Raw genomic sequence first — 18199 nt, 5'->3', positions numbered from 1 at the left:
TGGACCCAAAAAACATACTACTACTACTTTGGAAGGTTGATTAGATCTACCAATTCAATAGATTGATTATTTAGTGTTGTTTTTAAAGTTAAGTAGATAATAGATATAATAAAAATATAGAGATTGATGTTTTCATTTTAGGAAACGTGTAATTTTGTGTGGGGCGTTGCAAGAAACAAGTTGGTTTCAATGGGCCAAATTCAATTTGATATTACTAGGTTTTTCCTTATTTCAATTAACATTCTATTGAGGCATATAACACAAAGTTTTACCAATTTTATACCATCTTACATTGGAACATAAAAAAACAAAGTTTACCACTTACATCAAACACACGCATTTTATGATCAAACACAAGTGAAAACACATTACACACGCGCACAAATTGTTAATTCCAAATTGCCAAGAATTTGAAATTGAACCCTTTATTTTTTTTACAAAGAAAAAACTTTTCTAGCATTTTGGTGGATGTGGGATTTTGCACTTTTGAGGGAGTTTCATGGCGAGGTTCAGGTCGATCCCAAGAGAAGGCAGCACCTTGGAGTTCTTGTAGGAGCATAGGCACTTCATGTCCGCGTGTGAGAGGGCAGAGCAGCAGGCAGCCGAGGGCGGGGGCGGGTTAGGGGCCGTGGCCGAGGGCTTGCAGGCCGTGAGCCCGGCCACGGTCATGTTGCATATGGTCTGGGCATTGGCCCCACCAAGAATCACTAGAACCACACTCACTATTGCTATCTTTTTGTATGATGACTCCATGTTTTCTCTTCTCGTGTTGGAAATGTATGGTGTGGATATGAAGACTACAAACCAGACATAGATTACTGACTAACATCAGCTGGAGCTTAACATACAATGTAGTGAGACGAAACCACGGATTGGAGTCGTGGATTCATCTCACTGCTTGTAGACAGATCCTTCAATATAAACACAGCAAAGCATTCACTATAAATCAGCTGCAATTTAACACAATAGCGTGATTATGCAGTGAGACGAAGCAACAGAGTAAGTAAATGAGATACAGTTCAATACAAACACAAAGAAAATGCAGGATTGGTGATTCATCCTTATTTGTGATTTAATGAACCCTAATTTGAGGTGTGTGCGTCATACATCAAGACATCACAAGTTTTTGCCTAAAACAAGCAGATAATAATGAAATCTTCAAGAAATTAACAATTGGAAACAAACCAAGATATTTTGGCATTCCCTACTACCATACCTTAAACCAACAGATGGGTTCCAAAATGAGGTTTATTCAGATACACAAACAAATTTCATCGTAACTCATACGATGATACACCTCCATAAAACAAAAATCCATCTACGGATACAGTTAACCTTCTCAAAATCCAGTAAAACTCAACATAACTTTCTAAACGTACATGATCAAGAACTCTCGAAAAACTGAGCAATAACAGAGAAACTCAAACAGCAACAACAACTCCAACAAGCTAACCTGCATAGTTTTTGAGTGAGACATAAAAGCAGGAGCAAAAAAACAAAGCACCATACCTTAAACCAACTGATGGATTCCAAAATGTAGTTTATTTAGATACACATTCAAATTTCATAGATACTCATGCGATGCTACACCTCCATAAAACAAAAATCCAGCAAAACTCAACGTAACATCCTAATCGTACATAATCAAGAACTGTTGAAAATAAATAAATAACAAAGAAACTCAAACAGCTAAGCTAACTTACCTTGTTTTAGAGAGAGACATAAAACCAGGAGCAAAAAAACTCAATCACCTCCTCTCAATGCAACTTCGAATCCTTGCTCAGCAGATACTTCTTCAACACATCCATCACCGAGCCAAAATCCGCCTTAACCTGCGCAGGAGGGTTAGCAAAGCGGCAAGCCATGTCCTTTATCTCCTTGGAGTGATAATCCACCTTCGACTGCGTGAACTTCAACCCGTGCGCAGTGCTCACCACCACAGTCCTGTCGTTCGGCCCAATGATCCCACTGTTCCTCAGCTTGAACAGAGCAGTCAGCGCCACACCGGTGTGGGGGCAGATGAACATCCCGGTCGAATCCGCCTGCGCCATGGCGTCCATCAACTCCTCCTCGGTCGCCTCCTCCACAATGCCGTTGCATTTCTGCAACGCATACACCGCCCTGTCGATGGAGACGGGATCCCCAATCTGAATAGCGGAGGCAAAGGTCGTCCCCGCCTTCACCGCCTTGAAATCCTTCCACCCTGATTTGTAATGCAGGTAAAGGGGATTAGCATTCGCAGCCTGTGCACAAACAAGGCGAGGGATTTTATCAACAAGCCCTAATTCCTTGCACATGTGGAAACCCTTGTAGAATGCGTAAATGTTTCCGAGATTTCCACCGGGAACAATCACCCAATCGGGAACCTGCCAATCAAATTGCTGCAATATCTCAATCGCAGCAGTTTTCTGCCCTTCTAATCTCAAACTATTCAGCGAATTAGCAAGATATATAGGCAATTCAGAGGTGACTTCGCGAATTAGCTGCATACATCCATCGAAATCGGTGTCAATGCTCAGAACAAAAGCCCCATTCGCAATCGGCTGGACTAATTGAGCCAGAGATATCCGATTTGCCGGGAGAAACACGATTGATGGAATTCCGGCGGAGGCGCAGTAGGCGGAGAGGGCGGCGGAGGTGTCACCGGTCGAAGCGCAGCCGACTCCGACGAGAGGGCGGTTCATTTTCCGGAGGCGATTGACCTGACTGACTAGAACAGTCATGCCTAGGTCTTTAAAGCTGCCGGTGTGGCTAATTCCGCAGTGCTTCACCCACAAATCCTTCATGCCTAGGAACTGTTTGCCGAAACGCTCAGCCCAGAAAAGGTTGGAATTGCCCTCAAAGGCGCTGACGATGTCGTCGCCGTCGATCTCGGGGAGGACCCACTCCTTCTTGGACCAGACGCCGGAGCCGTAGGGCCAGGTGGTCTTGCCGACGCGGGAGTCGAAGAGGGAGCGCCAGTACTCGCCGTCAAACTTCTTGAGGGCGTCGAGGTCGTGTTGGACGTCGAGGAGGCCGCCGGAGCGGCTGCGGTAGACGATCTCGTCGAGGGAGTAGGACTCGGTGGAGGAGGGGTCGGCGTTGAAGGGGACGTACTTGGCGGAGAAGTTGTGGGAGGAGGTGTGGCGGCGGGCCTCGTCGCGGATGTTCTCGTCGCAGGGGCGGCGGGGTTTGGATGGGGCGGCGGCGGCGGGAGGGTCGGGGGAGGTGGCGGTGGCGCGGATGCAGAGGGGGACGTAGGAGGTGGGACGGTGGGCGGAGGACGGGGTGTGGGAGAGGGGTGGGGAGGAGAGGAAGGAGGATCTGAAGATGGGAGGAGCCGCCATTGTAGAGAGTGGAGACAGTGAGAGCTTCGAATGGAGGAGGTGAACTGATTTAGGATGGGATTGTAATTAAGGGATTTGGTCTCTTTAGGGATTACTACTAGTTACGTTTAGTTAAAATATTTATGGTAAATTGTAATTAAATTGTATAGGATTTAATTAGACTAAAAATTGTGTAATTCAAATTATAAACATACTAACTAAAAAAATACTACACGATTAGAATAAAGTTGAATCACTTGATTGAAATCGATTTATAATATAAAATTGAAAAAAAGTCACATAGGCATTTTTTATATTTAATGTAACCAATGGTAAAAAAAATTATTGATTGTGTAATTACCCATTACTATAGGTTCATTTTGAGTAAAATGACTTTGGATGTAGTGTATGCCAGGATTTAGCTTCTCGAATATATATTATAACAACATGTATCTTAATAAAAGTCTGAATTTAAAGTCACCTTAATTTCCAGGCAAGAGTGGTTATTATAAATAATAGGGAGATGCATCAACTCAGTCCAACACCTCAATAATGAAGGATTCTAATATAATAAGTTTATCCATACTTATATAGATGAGCTAGGATCATCACCAAATTGAAGGGAGACAAGATTTTTAAGTTTTACCAACAACGGTCAGTCTGGGAGTCGAGTCGTTACACGAAATTTCAAGCATGGCGGACACACATAGGAAGATCTAGGGGCTTAAGCCCTTAATAAGCATGATTTTTTATTACTTTTTCTTTGTATTTTTTTTTTAATTTATACCAATTTTATGTAAATTCTTATACAAAAGCTCTTATTCATGAGCTAAATTATGCACATGAATATAGTTTAAATAACTCGACCCATTTAAAATTGGTATTGGGCCGAGACTGCAGACCCTCTTATTGAAAGAACTGAAACTAGAACCCTAACCGCGCTTAAACCCATTTTCTTCAAAGGAAGAAGCTTTGGAGCCAAATTTAACAACTTCAGCAAAGAATTCAAGCGAAATCCTCCCAAAAACAGAGATCTTTTAAGAAATTCAGAAGAAACCTCAAGTACTAAGATTATTTCCATGTAATACTCTTCACGTTTTCAGTGAATTCAACTAACGTTTCAGTAACTTAAGCGAATAGTTTGGGATTTTATGTTAAACAAATTTCGGTTTGCAGCTGGCTGTATTCAAATTTCCAAATGGCGGTTGACGGGAGCTTTTCACTTGAATCGGAGCTGCAGAGGTTTCTTGATCGGTGCCCGAGGCTCAAGGCGATTCCCAGCTTCGGTAATTTGTTAGTGAAGGTACTGAATTTCTGTATGAAGTGTTAAAGACTTCATTTTTTGTAGCTATTGATGGCAAATTGAATGCTGACTTGTGTGTTTGGGGGAGTTAGGGTGATAAAATCACAGAAGATGAGGTGGTACTGGCTGTGGGGGAGCTGGTCTTGCATCCAAATTACACAATTCCGTTGCTGGGATGCTTTAGGCCTATAGCACAGAGGATTGTTGAGAGGAGTGTGCATTTGCTTCATTTGGTGTCGAATTTGAGGTCGGATGATGATAGTAATATAGAAGATTTTGATGAAGAAGTGTTTCTGAGAGAAGATGAAGATGTAGATAGTCCAGAAGTAGCTCGTGTTATTGATGTTTACGTGAGAAGAAGGAAGGGATTGCGTCTTCACGAGCTTGCATGTCTCGCCTTCTGCCGTGCCCTTGATTTGATACCCTTTCTGTTGGGGTAAAAAGATTAGTTAGTTTGGTTATTCATTTATTTTCTGGAACTTCATTATATCCCAATTTGCAATTCATTCATGCTTGGGGTAATGTGGTTGGACTTAATATTTCTGTCAGAAAGATGTTGGATTAACCCGTGCAGACTGGGCTGTTTTTCTATGATGATCGGGACTAGAATACTGATAAAAGCACGATTTTGAAAATTGCATAGTTTGGCGAAATATAACATCTTATTGTTGTGAGTGAACTGCAGAATAATCTAATGCTACTTTTTAGTTATGTTGCAGGGCATTTACTTTACTCTCTTGTGATCTTTGCATTCCTTTTATAATCCTAACCCTTTATACATATCTTCTCGACTGGGATTTTGTTTTTTGAAGTTACCTTGTTCCTTGATGCAGGTCCATTTTAAATTATTTTAAAGTTGCTCCTGCTCCATTTGAAAGAATCATTCAATGCACATCAGTTTCCAAGGCACTAGCTCGGGTAATTTGTAACTCAAGTATTGCTTTACTCAAACATAATGTCTTTGGCCCAACCTTTTTTAAATCTCCCTCTGGTTTTCAGGAACCCAGTCAGTTGTTAAATGTTGTCCGAGTATCACATCGTTTCCTTACATTGGAGCCAGCTGTCTTCACTACGTTATGGGATTGGTCCTGTTTTTTGGACATTGTACAGCAGTCCGCAGACCTCACCGTGTTTAACGATGCAACGTTGAGGACTATTATCTCTGACCTGAGATGGTGCAGTGCTGGCATTTTGTCGAGAGCTTTGAGATTAAGTTTTAAGGCATCTGCAAACCTTAATACTGAATCTGAAGAAGCTTTTAAGAGTTATATGCGGTAAACTCATTTTTTACTTATGTCGCTGTTTGATCTATGCTGCCCCCCCAACCGAAAAACCACCCTACGCCAAACAACATACTATCTACTAAAACAAACTATTCTCATGCAACAAATATTTTTCATTGTTCAAATTCCAGGTTCAGTTACTAGTTAAAAATCCTTCAACCTTTTAGTTTTTCTAATTTTTTTCCGAATGAATCAAAAAGCAAAAAGTCTAGGAACACTTCTAGCTTAGTAAAAACATTAATAAAAATTGTAGATTGATATTGGTATTACTAACAATTACTGATATATTAAATGTGTTGATGAAATCTTGGTCATCGATTTGACATATAAAAATAAAACTATGAAATATGAAACGAATTAATCTTCGTCTATATATGTGTAATTAATTTTTTAAACTAATTTTCTGTCTATCTTGTAATATGAAAAAGAATTCAATTTCATGAAATACAAATAATTTATTTGTTTCCCCTAATTTAGTTACCGTGCATCACAACGGGCAAAACTAGTTTTTTGTAAATTTGCAACTGTAGATGTGGTAATTGTGTAATAGATGGACTATTGAAGGAAAGTTGTGTGTTCTTACGCATATCAAGTACTCATTATTATATATAGCTCAAGACTAAGCAAAAAATATTAGACCTCAATTTTGATACAATATGACGGCTTACTCAAATATCCACATCCTAAAATCATGTAATATAGTATTTCTCGTCTAGAACAATAAAGAATATAATTTTATGAGCTCAAATAATAGGCAATGATGTTATCTCATTGCATCTAGACTCCGAAGAAAACATTTAAAGAAATGGAATATTTCAAAACAGATAAAGATGATGTAATTGCAAAATCAAATTATGTTGTTCTGAAATGTGACACCAGTCTATTTGTAGAATGTTAAAATTGTAATCATTACCAGTTGTTTACTGTTTATATTCTAGTGCCAGTATTTTAGTTACTTAGGCTTCATGGTTGTACTGTTTGCAGTTGGCAAGAATTTTGTATGGATGTATCTTTGGAGAAAGGGGGTTGGCATCTCGAATACTCTGCAGATGACTATGGGGCAGTTGGAAGAAAAGACAACTCATGCTCTTCAATGATTGATAAGATTGTGCCCTTGAATCATTTTAGCATGCAAGGCACAGGGTACGATTTCTATCAGTAAAGTGGTTACATTTCTTTGCATTTTTCCTTTGGTTTGTGTTTTGATGGTCTTTCCTTATAATTATCAATGTACTGACAATTCTGGTATGTTTCCCAGTGTTCCTGCTTAATTTGGTCCATTCCTACTTTTTTATGTTTGACTTTGACCTCAAATGTACTATACATAACTACCGCGTTATGAATCTTGAGTTTTTGCAGAAATCCTGCAATGCCCTTTGTCTTGACGTCTGCTCTGAGAAAAGGTTTCGAGATGGTCTCTTTAGCTGTTAGTCAGAGGTGGCCTGTGCTTCTTTATGGTCCTGCTGGTGGTGGGAAAACTGCACTTATTTTCAAGTTAGCCCATAATTATGGTAGTAGAGGTGGGTAGCTCAATTCTTTCCAGTCTCTATAATCAATGAAATTCTGTATTCTTTCATCTCTGTAGAATGTTTTTCTGATTGTTGATATTTCTGTTCGAACTACATAGTTTTGTCCATTCACATGGACGAGCAGGTTGACGGGAAGACACTACTTGGGACTTATGTCTGCACGGAGAAACCTGGTGAATTCAGATGGCAACCTGGTTCTCTTACTCAGGTTTGAAGTTAATCTTTTAAGTTCAACTTACTTCCTGAGCTGTCTTGTTGTAACCTGTATTTCATATTCATTGACAGGCGGTCTTGAATGGTTTCTGGGTTGTTTTCGAAGATATAGATAAAGCACCATCTGACATTATATCGATCTTGTTGCCTTTGTTGGAAGGTGCAGTTACATTCTCAACTGGCCATGGGGAGGTATAGCCATCTTTTGTCTCTAATATCTTAAAAAATGTGTAATTGTTTTTGGGGGAGGGGGTGCTGATGGTAAATTGTTGTTGTTAGTTGCAGTGCTACATGTTACCTTATACTTATCTCTGTGATTGAGGCAGTCCAGAAGTGTATTAAATAATTTACATTAATTTGATAGTCGCTGCATTATTTTGTACTATGCAGGCAGTAAGGGTAAACCCAGGTTTCCGGTTATTTTCCACAGTGACAAGCTTGAATGCAGACACATCTCGTTTTAGTGAAGGTAAAGAGCTCTTCCTCAATATGCTTTTCAACATTAAAGTAACTTCATTTTATTGCGTCTGTGCTGATATTGGTTTCTCAAGTCAGATCCCTAGTTCTTTCTTAGAAATAGAACAAGATAATTTTTTTTTCTGTGATGCTTAATGTCAGCTTCTGTTATGTCTAGAGTCCTTTCCATGACGGGCATGATATGGAGCTGTTAATCACTTCCATCTATGCTATATTTGTGAAGGGAGTAGCTAAATTCCTATAATTAGATAAATTCTCACCATTTATTTGAGAAGGAATGTATAGCATTAGATTACTTGTATTAGGCCTTACAAATGAAGTTGCAAAAAACTACATGATAATGTGATTCTTATTTCATTCTAGTTCAATCGTTTGATATGGTACCCTTTTGTCTTTTCTGTTCCTTTGGTAACAGGTCGGAATTCCCTTGGTGCTGTCTGGAGGAAAATAATGATTGCGCCACCCAGTAAGCAGGATCTGATACAAATTATCTTACAGTGGTACCCAGAACTGGAGTATCTTGCCCTAAAACTCATAGGTCTGCTGAATGTTTCATATTCAAGAATAGTTTGTGCTCCTTATAGTTGTCACAGTGCTATTCACTAATATTTTCTGATGCTTTTTGCAGAAACCTTTGAAAGAGTAAACGAGCTTACAAATTTCCAATCAGGATTAATGTCATCTTCAATTTCTAATGGGAGGTTCACTCTAAGGTAGCAACAGATTGTATACATGCATATACTCCTTGTATGTTTGTCCTGCAAATGTATCAACCAAGCCTTTTCTGTACACAATGAAGGGATCTTCTTAAGTTCTGCAAAAGAGTTACAAGTTTGCTCTCCTGCTCTGGACATGAAACAATCACCTCTTACGCCTGTGAAAACATCTGTAAAGAGGTTAGACACATCATGATAACTCTTCAATTTCTCTGCATGGGCAGGGCTTTTGTATGTTAGACTGCAATCAAGCTAACAAGCTCCTTTTGCCGTTTCAGGCAATAGATGTTTTTGCATCATTCTCCACTTCAGTTGCAAATCGGTTGGCCATCATGAGAGAGATTGCTAGGTTGTGGGGTGTTGTGGGGACTGAGACTTTGTATCCTGTTAACAAGCCAGTAATTCAGGTACTGCTAATTATGATACTCCCTCTGTCAACGAAAAATAGGGCACTTTCATTTTCTGCACTCGTTTTGAAAAAATGATAATAAATAATTAAAGTGGAGAGAAAGTAAAGTACGAGAGAGAAAGTAAAGTACGAAGAGAATAATATAGAAAGTGCCCTATTTTTTGTGGACGGAGGGAGTATGTTTTTATTTGGCCATTTACATGATGTGCATATTTGTGGGCTGCGGCTCTGTATTGGTGTACACAGCCTTACCGTTGTTTTGTACTGTGTTCAGGAACTGAAATCCGAGTTCCGAATTGGGCGATGTAACCTTCAACATGCTGAAATGGCAGTGAGTGACCACATTGTATTCTTTGGTTTATCTTATTTTGAAGGAGCTTCAGAAAATTTATTAACAAGGCTACCATTCTCTTCATACAGCCGAATAGGAATAAGAAGCCATTTGTTGAGCTCCGTAGTTCAGTACATGCACTTGAGAGAATAGCTTGCTCTGTTAAGTTCAATGAGCCCGTACTATTGGTTGGTGAAACAGGCACGGGGAAAACTACTCTTGTTCAGACACTTGCCGCAAGGCTTGGTCAGAAACTTACAGTTTTGGTATGTTGAGTTTGGAACCTCCAGTGCTGATTTGTTAATATTACTTTGAACATTAGAAGTGACAATTCGCCATTGTAATTGTTTTTTCTCTTCCAGAATTTAAGTCAGCAGAGTGATGTTGCTGACCTCTTAGGAGGGTTCAAACCCGTAGATGCAGGGCTTGTTTGTGTTCCTCTATATCAGGAGTTTGTGACTCTGTTCACAAACACCTTTCCTTTAAAGGTATCATTCACGAGAAAGTATTGTGCTTCTCTCTCTTTTTCTTAAGGATGCCTCTAACATACTTCTATTTCCTTTTAGGACAATAACAAATTTCTTACCCGTATGAGGAAATTTGTAGATGAGAAGAACTGGAAAATGTTGTTAAGTGGTTTCCAGAAATGCATCAGCAGAATAATTGAAATAAGAGAAGCCAGTTCCGGTAAGAAGCGGAAGAGGTCTTTAAGTGAAGAAGAAGAACTATTGAAAGCTTGGGAAATATTTTCAGCAAACCTTGAAAGAGCTCATGCACAGGTTTGTGCATCAGATGGAATGGTTTTTTCATTTGTGGAAGGAGCTTTTATTAGAGCCATGAAAAACGGTGAATGGGTATTGTTGGATGAAGTAAATTTGGCCCCTCCAGAGATCATGCAGCGAGTTACTGGGGTCCTTGAAAGTGAGAGAGGGTCGGTATGCTTGGCTGAAAGAGGAGATATAGAATATATTCACCGGCATCCCAACTTCCGAATGTTCGCATGCATGAACCCTGCTACTGATGCTGGTAAAAGAGATTTGGGAGTTTCTTTGAGGAGCAGATTTATAGAATACTTTGTTGATGATGTATTAGATGATGAAGACTTGGTTTTGTTTATTAATCAATTTATTGACGATGACCCTTCATATAGAAAACTAGTATGTCAAGTCATGAAATTTTACAAAGCAGCAAAGGAATCTGAGGAAAGATTACAGGATGGTGCCAACCAGAAGCCTCATTACAGTTTACGCTCTCTATACCGGGGACTGGAATACATAAAAAAGGCTAAAAGAAAGTTTGGGTTGGAAAAATCTATTTATGATGGATTCTGTATGTTCTTTATGAATTCACTAGATGACCCTAGTGCAAGATCAATGAACGCTTTAATCTGCAAAGAGCTATTAGGAGGTCGATCACTCCAGCCACTCCCTTATTACGAATACTTGGCGGTCAAAACACCCTCAAAAGATAATGATATGTTGAAGCGCTATGTTCTGACAGAAAGTGTTGAGGAACACCTTAAGAATCTTGCACGAGCTATTTTTATTGGAAGATATCCTGTTTTGTTGCAGGGACCCACATCTAGCGGTAAGACTAGCCTGGTTTGCTACCTAGCTGCAGTTACTGGTCATGAATTTGTAAGAATTAATAATCATGAACACACTGATCTCCAAGAATATCTTGGTTCTTACATAACTGATGCAAGTGGAAAGCTTGCCTTCCATGAAGGTGTCCTGGTAAAAGCTGTTCGTAAGGGTCAGTGGATTGTTCTTGATGAACTTAACTTAGCTCCCTCAGATGTCCTTGAAGCACTGAATCGGTTGCTAGATGATAATAGAGAGCTTTTTGTTCCTGAGATCCAAGAAACAATCCGTGCTCATCCAGATTTTATGTTGTTTGCTACCCAAAATCCACCCGGTGTTTATGCGGGCCGCAAAATGCTCTCTAGAGCATTCCGCAATCGTTTTGTGGAAATTCATGTTGATGAAATACCGCAAAAAGAGTTGGTGCGCATTCTGTACGAAAGGTGCAAAGTTCCTCAAAGCTATGCAAAAAAAATGGTTGATGTGATGAGGGAGTTGCATTTGCACAGGCAGAGTAGCAACATTTTTGCTGGAAAACATGGATATATCACTCCGCGTGACTTGTTCCGATGGGCTGATCGTTACGTTGAATATGTAAGATCTTATGAGGATCTAGCTTATGATGGTTACTACTTATTGGCAGAAAGGCTGCGTGATGATGCTGAAAAAAGAGTTGTTAAAGAAGTTTTGGAGAGGCTGTTAAAGGTCCAACTTTCTGATGGAAAGTTATACAAGCAGGTACTTATTTTCTCTATTCTGAATGCCTAATACCATGGTCTATGTTACCATGTGGCAAATCATTCATCATCAGCCTTAAAAGCACTTAAAACCAACTCTACCTCTTCTGAAGTGAGCATATTAGTGAAAAGGTATTGTTGCAGATCTACAGTTAAGAGTGAACTCATCTATGTCATAGAGATATTTATTTTGATTAGGTTCACGTGCTTGGTTAGTACCTTTACATGGCATCCTGCTCATGGATTTCTTTAAATTTCTGTCTATGACGATAGAGATCAAAGTGGTGTTTTAGGTGGTATGCGAGTATCAGTTTACTTTAAATGTGCTTGTATAATGTATGTGCCTTGTCAGATTTCTATGATATCGTCTTTCTCTTCTTTTGTCTTTCCTCTCTTTATTTGTTTTACTTTTCGGTGGGGTTGTTGTTGTTATGACATGTCATGGACCATTTGAAAATGATGTGCTCATATATATATTTTTTTCAGGAAGAAAAAGGCCGAGACTATTTTTTGCAGTCAAATGACTATAAAAATCCTGAAAGTATTGGGCAGTAAGTATCTATGAGGTTACAGAATGTGTGCTCTCTTTCCCAAATTAATTGAGGTCATAAGTTTTCTTATCCTTTTGCTTACCAGAATCATTTGGACAAAGAGTCTATGGAGAATGTATTTTCTGGTCGAACGGTGTTATCAGATGCGCGAACCTGTCCTCCTTGTGGGTGAAACTGGAGGAGGGAAAACAACTGTATGTCAGCTGCTTAGTATCATGAAGAGGTCAAAGTTACATATACTGAATTGCCATCAATACACAGAGACATCTGATTTTCTTGGGGTATGTCCTTTTACTTCATTTGTTTTTCTATATGTTTGTTTTTTCGCCCTTTTAGTTATGGACTCATCCTTGTCACATTACAATCGTGAAGCCACAGTTGTTTACAATTTTTTCTTTTTTGGTTTAAATATTGACCAGGGATTTTATCCTGTGCGCGAGAGATCAAAAATTAGTTTGGACTACCAGAATCTTTGTGAGAAAGCTGCCCAGTCGAAGGCTTTTATTCATTTTCCTGGAGATTCTGTATGTTGATCTCTTAGTTCCGAACATATTTTCCATCTTTGACGCCATCATCTTTTTTAATAGATTTTTTTTCCTGTAGAAAATATCTCTGGACATCAACCAGGCTTCTCAGACTCTCAATGTACTCTCTCTAATTATCAAAAGTTATAAAGAGCATTCTGTGTTGGATCCTGAAGTCACCATGGATGAGCTAAAAGACATAGAAATTATTAAGGAGGAAATGTGCCAGCTTCTAGAGAAGTGGCGAACAATTTTCACGTGGCAAGATGGCCCACTTATTGAAGCAATGAAGAGTGGCGACTTGTTTCTTGTTGATGAGATTTCGTTGGCTGATGATAGTGTTCTTGAAAGATTAAACAGCGTCCTGGAGCCAGAAAGGAAATTGGTGAGGAACTTATAGTATGTTGTTATATTACTTTATCATTTTCTTTTTTTGTTGCCAGTGATCTGTATTCCTTAAAAACATGAAGGTTCAGTCAAACTGGACATGCATCGTTATGAGTGTCTTGTACTTTGACTTGAATGATCAGAGTGTTAATTGTCATGTACTACAAATTAGAAGATCTGGGAAAGACAAGGCCTAAGTGTGTTGGGTCTGCCCAAGCCATGACTAATACTCCCTTATTCATTTTCTTATGTCCTGAAATTATAGACTATGTGCATGTAATTTTTGTTTTCCTTAATGTGCTTCTACTTAAAGTTGTTTGCAATCAACAATATTTTATTTTGATAAAAGTAAATAAGGATATTTATTTTTTGTTATTCTACTTTGTTAAAGAAATTAAATGAATATTTTTAATATATGTGAAAAGGCAAAGGTGGTTATAATAATAGGATGGAGGGGAGTCTTGCTAATGTTGTTTATTGACTCCGGGTAAATTTTACTGAATATATGCAGTACTTGGCTGAGAAAGGAGGCTCTGATCTTGAGAACATAGTTGCTCATGAGAACTTCTTTCTTCTGGCTACAATGAATCCTGGTGGAGACTATGGAAAGAAAGAACTGTCACCTGCTCTTCGAAATCGATTCACGGAAATATGGGTTCCCTCTGTTACTGATATTGATGAACTTAAAAGTATTGCTACTGAGAGGTAAGCTTTTCATTATAGGTAATACGTGATTAAATATAAATTGGGCAGTATATTATATTATGCCTTATGGACTCGCTTTGAAATGCAGAATTTTGGAGCCAAACCTTCCTCACATTGTGGATGTCATGCTAAGCTTTTGGGAGGTTTGTTGTTTCCGATTCATACGTATTGTTATTCATCCATTAGCGATCATTGCAAATTTATTGGTGATCATGAAATTTTTTGCGATACCCATTTATTGTACTTGTAGAAGGATATCTTATTCCCCACCTTGTGCTGTTCCTAATTAGTTGTTTAATTATATTCCTTCCGTATATATATTTCTATATTATCTAGTAAATCCCAAATCAAATGTATTCTCCTTTTATCTATTAAAAACCTTGTTAAGTTCTGAAGCAGCTGTAAATCTTACATTTTTCAATTATTTGTGTTTGTTCCCTTTTCAAATGTTTTTAGGTTTGGAAATAAATTTCTTTGTGGTTCATACTGGTCTCTTTGTTTCACTTCTTTTCTTATCTATCTCCTGCTTTGCAGTGGTTCAACCTTTTGCAGACAGGAAGAATTCTTACTGTGAGGGATCTGTTATCTTGGGTATCATTTATTAATGTGTCAGCAAGAAATTTAACAGCTGAGTCTGCATTGATACACGGGGCATTCCTCGTTTTACTGGATGGACTTAGCTTGGGTATGTTTGCTAATCTGTCCACCAGAATAATTTATTATTGATTGCAATCATTTTACTACGTGTATCTGGAAGAGCTTTGTTAAATGATGTTGATGGAAACATGGCTGACCTTAGTATTAGTTTGTGGACATCTGACTTGACAGGGTTTGGATGCTTCTTGAGAGTAATTCTTGACTGTAGTCTTGATATCTACAATTTCATTCTACTTAGTCTTGTTCTTGTATTTTTATTACTATAGCTATTGTGATTTGTGAACCTAGCTCTTGGCTTAGGTATATAGGGTGAGTTTCCTACACGTCGTGTAAAGCAAATGGCAACCTTATGTTCTTCTCTCTCCCAGTTTCTGTGTGCTCTATAGGCACTGTTTAGAGAATAAGGATCATATCTATCTGTTCATAATTGTTTTTAAATCCTTGAATCAACTTTTTCTTACCTCTATTACTCTATTTGTTATTCAGGTTCAAATATATCAAAAGTCGAAGCCGCAGAGTTGAGGGTGAGATGCCTTGCTTTCCTGCTGGAGAAACTCAAGGTGAAGTTTATTTCTCTGACCTGAAATTTTTTGGTGACGGGGTGTCAGAAATTACATACATGTGATATCCTGCTAGGGAAGTCTACTTTTAGATGGTAGTAAGATGTATACTATTTATTCGTTGACATTAATATGTTATTTAGCCATAGAATGTTAGATATATCTGCATTACTTAATCACTTAAAAAAATGAACGTGTTTCCCTGATACAGGAGAATGCAACAAGTTTTGATCCCTCAAGTCTTGATGGATTGGAGTCTTATGGTTGGGCCGATCCTAAAAGCTCAGCTATTCTTACTCCTGCTGATAACACGGAGCGTGACAATCTCTTTGGCATTCATCCTTTCTACATCGAGAAAGGTATAGGACTTGCATAATTGCGTACATATTTATTGTTTTCTCCAAGATTGAATGAAAGTATGAGTCGTATGACAACCTTCAACACTTCTAGAATGGTTTAAACAGATGGTAGTGCAGACTATGGGGCCTCTTCCTCTGGAGTGGGACATTGAAGTTGTTGATCCAGTGATTTGCCTTGAATTTTTGTTGTCAATATATTGCAGGCAGCTTAGTGGTTAACTTGAAATGATGACATGTAAGATAGTGACATGGTATATATCAAATGATTACCTTCAAATGTGTAAGAGATTGACTGTGGACTCGAACCTGAACCTAGGACCTTTGGCCTCTGACATTAATCACTAGACTAGACCAACACAGCACTCTCACACGTACTTTGTAGCTTTAATATCTGCATGCTAGCCAGGTCATTAAAGTGTAACTCCTTGTTCATTCAATGATCTCATGTGAAAGGAAAAGTGTAGTAATTACTACTCCGTATTAATTAACACATGTATCTTTAAAGAGGTAGGATTCAGATGTGTCACTACGTTTGATGTTGGACTATTGTATTTTAGATAGTTTTAGTTATCTGCGGGTCATTCCTCACACCTTCTACTTGAGGGCTCAAGCTTGCTCATGAATCTTGTTCAGGTACCGATTGCGTTAGTGCAGAGGGTTTTCAATTTTTTGCCCCAACCACTCAGAAGAATACTATGAGAGTGCTGCGTGCTATGCAGCTTAACAAGCCTGGTAAGTTTCATTTTCACATTTTTTTGTGTCTGAGTTATGTGTTTACGTATATTCTGGTCGTATGTTTGTTTCTGATATATACTGGTTTTTAATTCCATATTTGTGCACATATTCTAACAGACTTTAACTATTAATCAATGCATAGTTAGGTTTCTAATGTTTGATGTTTTCATGTTTGTTAGTCCTTTTGGAAGGAAGCCCAGGTGTTGGGAAAACAAGTTTAGTTGCTGCTCTCGGCAGGTTCTCTGGGCACACTGTTGTTCGAATTAATCTATCTGAGCAGGTCAGCAGAATTAACTTGTCTCAATTTCCACAGATCTATATGTTTTGTGTTTGTTATTTTCATTCTACTTGCGTGGAACTTTGAGGTTGAGCTATGTTAACTGGATTATGTTGCCGCAGACTGACATCATGGATTTATTGGGGTCAGATTTGCCTATTGAAAGTGATGAAGGAATGCAGTTTGCCTGGTCCGATGGTATCCTGCTTCAGGTGGGATGACCTCTTTTTTCATTATTTTCTGTACATAGTGCTGAAAAGTCATGTGCTGAGGTATTTTCTGTTTTTGTAGAGCTTTATTTCTTACTAAAAGTATTTAAATGTCACTAACTGCTATGTCAGGCTCTGAAGAATGGATCATGGGTCTGTCTGGATGAACTTAATCTCGCGCCACAGTCTGTTTTGGAGGTACTAAGTTGTTGTAATCAGTAATTGTGACCCCGCCCCCTCCTTTCTTTTTTTTCTTTCACGTGTTTTATCAAACCTTGCAATATTCTTCTTCTTTTTCATTGAATTTGGATCTATCCCCTTGCACACGAACTCTGGATGTAACTATTATTCCAGTACTCTGGATAATGCTTTTTTCTGTAAGATCTTCATTATTACTGGATCCAGTTCGTGGAGTTAATTATTATTAGTGATGAACATCAGGGTTTGAATGCAATTTTGGACCATCGGGCTGAAGTTTTTATTCCTGAGCTGGGTCGTTCTTTCAAGTGTCCATCATCTTTTAGAGTTTTTGCATGTCAAAACCCTTCCTATCAAGGTGGTGGCCGGAAAGGACTTCCAAAGTCTTTCCTAAACAGGTTTACTAAGGTACAGCATGTACTCTTTCACTAAACCTCTCTTGATATATGTGAACCTTGTACTTGCAGTGCATGTGGAAGGTTTTGTCTCATCCCATCTTCTATTTTTTTTTCAGTTTTATCATAGTACTATTTTTAAATGGGGCATCATGTTTTATTCAGTTCTACTTCTACACATGTTTCCTTCTCAACCTGTGATTTCATATACCAATACTGTACTACTGTACTTAAAGAATGCATCACCTCTGAATCACTGTTATTATCCAAACCCAAATAACAGCAGCACTACTAAATGAAACCACCCTGTACGACTCCCCATGTATTATCCAAGACATAATTTGTTTCTTCACTAATAAACACTACTCATCCTAAATTGATAAGCAGAAATTATGGAGACAACTTTGTAATATGAATTAAATGCCCCTTTACCCCCAAAATGCTGCATGCAGCCAAGTTTATGTTTCTCAGTTAGTGTCACTTTAACTTGGTGTTGATGCAGGTCTATGTTGATGAGCTGGTTGATGAAGATTATCTTTCAATATGTAGTACACTGTTTCCATCTCTCGAAAGATCTCTTCTCTTGAAGTTGGTTAGGTTTAACAAAAAGTTATACCAAGAGACCATGATGGATCACAAATTTGGTCAAGATGGTTCACCATGGGAATTTAATCTCCGTGATGTGATTCGTTCTTGCCAAATTATTGAAGGTACTTTTTTTTTCTTTCTGTATGTTTGGATTTATTATTTGCTCGG

At 38.5% G+C, this 18199-nt stretch overlaps 2 protein-coding genes across 6 annotated transcripts in view; one reads left to right on the top strand and one right to left on the bottom strand.

Moving 5' to 3' along the window:
* Positions 1 to 670: 670 nt before the first annotated feature.
* On the bottom strand, positions 671 to 3371 carry LOC121771764 (threonine synthase, chloroplastic-like). 4 transcript variants are annotated; one of them, XM_042168635.1, is made up of 2 exons: positions 1704 to 3371; positions 671 to 797 (listed from the first exon to the last, which is right to left on the bottom strand). In XM_042168635.1, exon 1 carries the CDS (start codon positions 3324 to 3326, stop codon positions 1758 to 1760), a length of 1569 nt encoding a protein of 522 aa, XP_042024569.1. In that variant the 5' UTR covers positions 3327 to 3371; the 3' UTR covers positions 671 to 797; positions 1704 to 1757. The 4 variants fall into 4 exon arrangements, with proteins under 4 accessions (XP_042024569.1, XP_042024567.1, XP_042024568.1 ...); XM_042168633.1 differs by having other exon boundaries at positions 761 to 950; XM_042168634.1 differs by having other exon boundaries at positions 761 to 911.
* An 866-nt stretch (positions 3372 to 4237) lies between these two features.
* Positions 4238 to 18199, top strand: part of LOC121771512 (midasin-like) — a 31765-nt gene continuing 17803 nt past the window's right edge. The window contains exons 1-33 of one of the 2 annotated variants that reach the window (XR_006044057.1): positions 4238 to 4386; positions 4482 to 4608; positions 4701 to 5044; positions 5442 to 5526; positions 5608 to 5882; positions 6876 to 7034; positions 7251 to 7411; positions 7519 to 7628; positions 7706 to 7825; positions 8024 to 8102; positions 8526 to 8648; positions 8739 to 8823; positions 8910 to 9006; positions 9105 to 9233; positions 9510 to 9566; positions 9656 to 9832; positions 9929 to 10054; positions 10133 to 11887; positions 12373 to 12437; positions 12523 to 12718; positions 12857 to 12961; positions 13041 to 13346; positions 13860 to 14053; positions 14142 to 14196; positions 14588 to 14738; positions 15197 to 15270; positions 15482 to 15629; positions 16263 to 16361; positions 16544 to 16644; positions 16764 to 16853; positions 16983 to 17048; positions 17292 to 17456; positions 17946 to 18153. Coding sequence is in view for 1 of the 2 variants with exons in the window: in XM_042168308.1 (XP_042024242.1) it covers positions 4504 to 4608; positions 4701 to 5044; positions 5442 to 5526; positions 5608 to 5882; positions 6876 to 7034; positions 7251 to 7411; positions 7519 to 7628; positions 7706 to 7825; positions 8024 to 8102; positions 8526 to 8648; positions 8739 to 8823; positions 8910 to 9006; positions 9105 to 9233; positions 9510 to 9566; positions 9656 to 9832; positions 9929 to 10054; positions 10133 to 11887; positions 12373 to 12437; positions 12523 to 12718; positions 12857 to 12961; positions 13041 to 13346; positions 13860 to 14053; positions 14142 to 14196; positions 14588 to 14738; positions 15197 to 15270; positions 15482 to 15629; positions 16263 to 16361; positions 16544 to 16644; positions 16764 to 16853; positions 16983 to 17048; positions 17292 to 17456; positions 17946 to 18153 (6010 nt within the window). In the remaining variant the exon portion in view is untranslated. The remainder of the gene's footprint in view (positions 4387 to 4481; positions 4609 to 4700; positions 5045 to 5441; positions 5527 to 5607; positions 5883 to 6875; positions 7035 to 7250; positions 7412 to 7518; positions 7629 to 7705; positions 7826 to 8023; positions 8103 to 8525; positions 8649 to 8738; positions 8824 to 8909; positions 9007 to 9104; positions 9234 to 9509; positions 9567 to 9655; positions 9833 to 9928; positions 10055 to 10132; positions 11888 to 12372; positions 12438 to 12522; positions 12719 to 12856; positions 12962 to 13040; positions 13347 to 13859; positions 14054 to 14141; positions 14197 to 14587; positions 14739 to 15196; positions 15271 to 15481; positions 15630 to 16262; positions 16362 to 16543; positions 16645 to 16763; positions 16854 to 16982; positions 17049 to 17291; positions 17457 to 17945; positions 18154 to 18199) is intronic. The other variant, XM_042168308.1, reaches the window with a different exon arrangement.

Source organism: Salvia splendens, chromosome 16, assembly GCF_004379255.2.
Source record: "Salvia splendens isolate huo1 chromosome 16, SspV2, whole genome shotgun sequence".
Taxonomy (NCBI): Eukaryota; Viridiplantae; Streptophyta; class Magnoliopsida; order Lamiales; family Lamiaceae; genus Salvia; species Salvia splendens.
Note: the sequence above shows the minus strand (reverse complement) of the source record. Positions and strands in the feature narration are given on the sequence as shown.

Excerpts from the sequence above, each read along its gene's own strand:
- LOC121771764 (XM_042168635.1), bottom strand. The coding sequence starts at position 3,326 with ATGGCGGCTCCTCCCATCTTCAGATCCTCCTTCCTCTCCTCCCCACCC.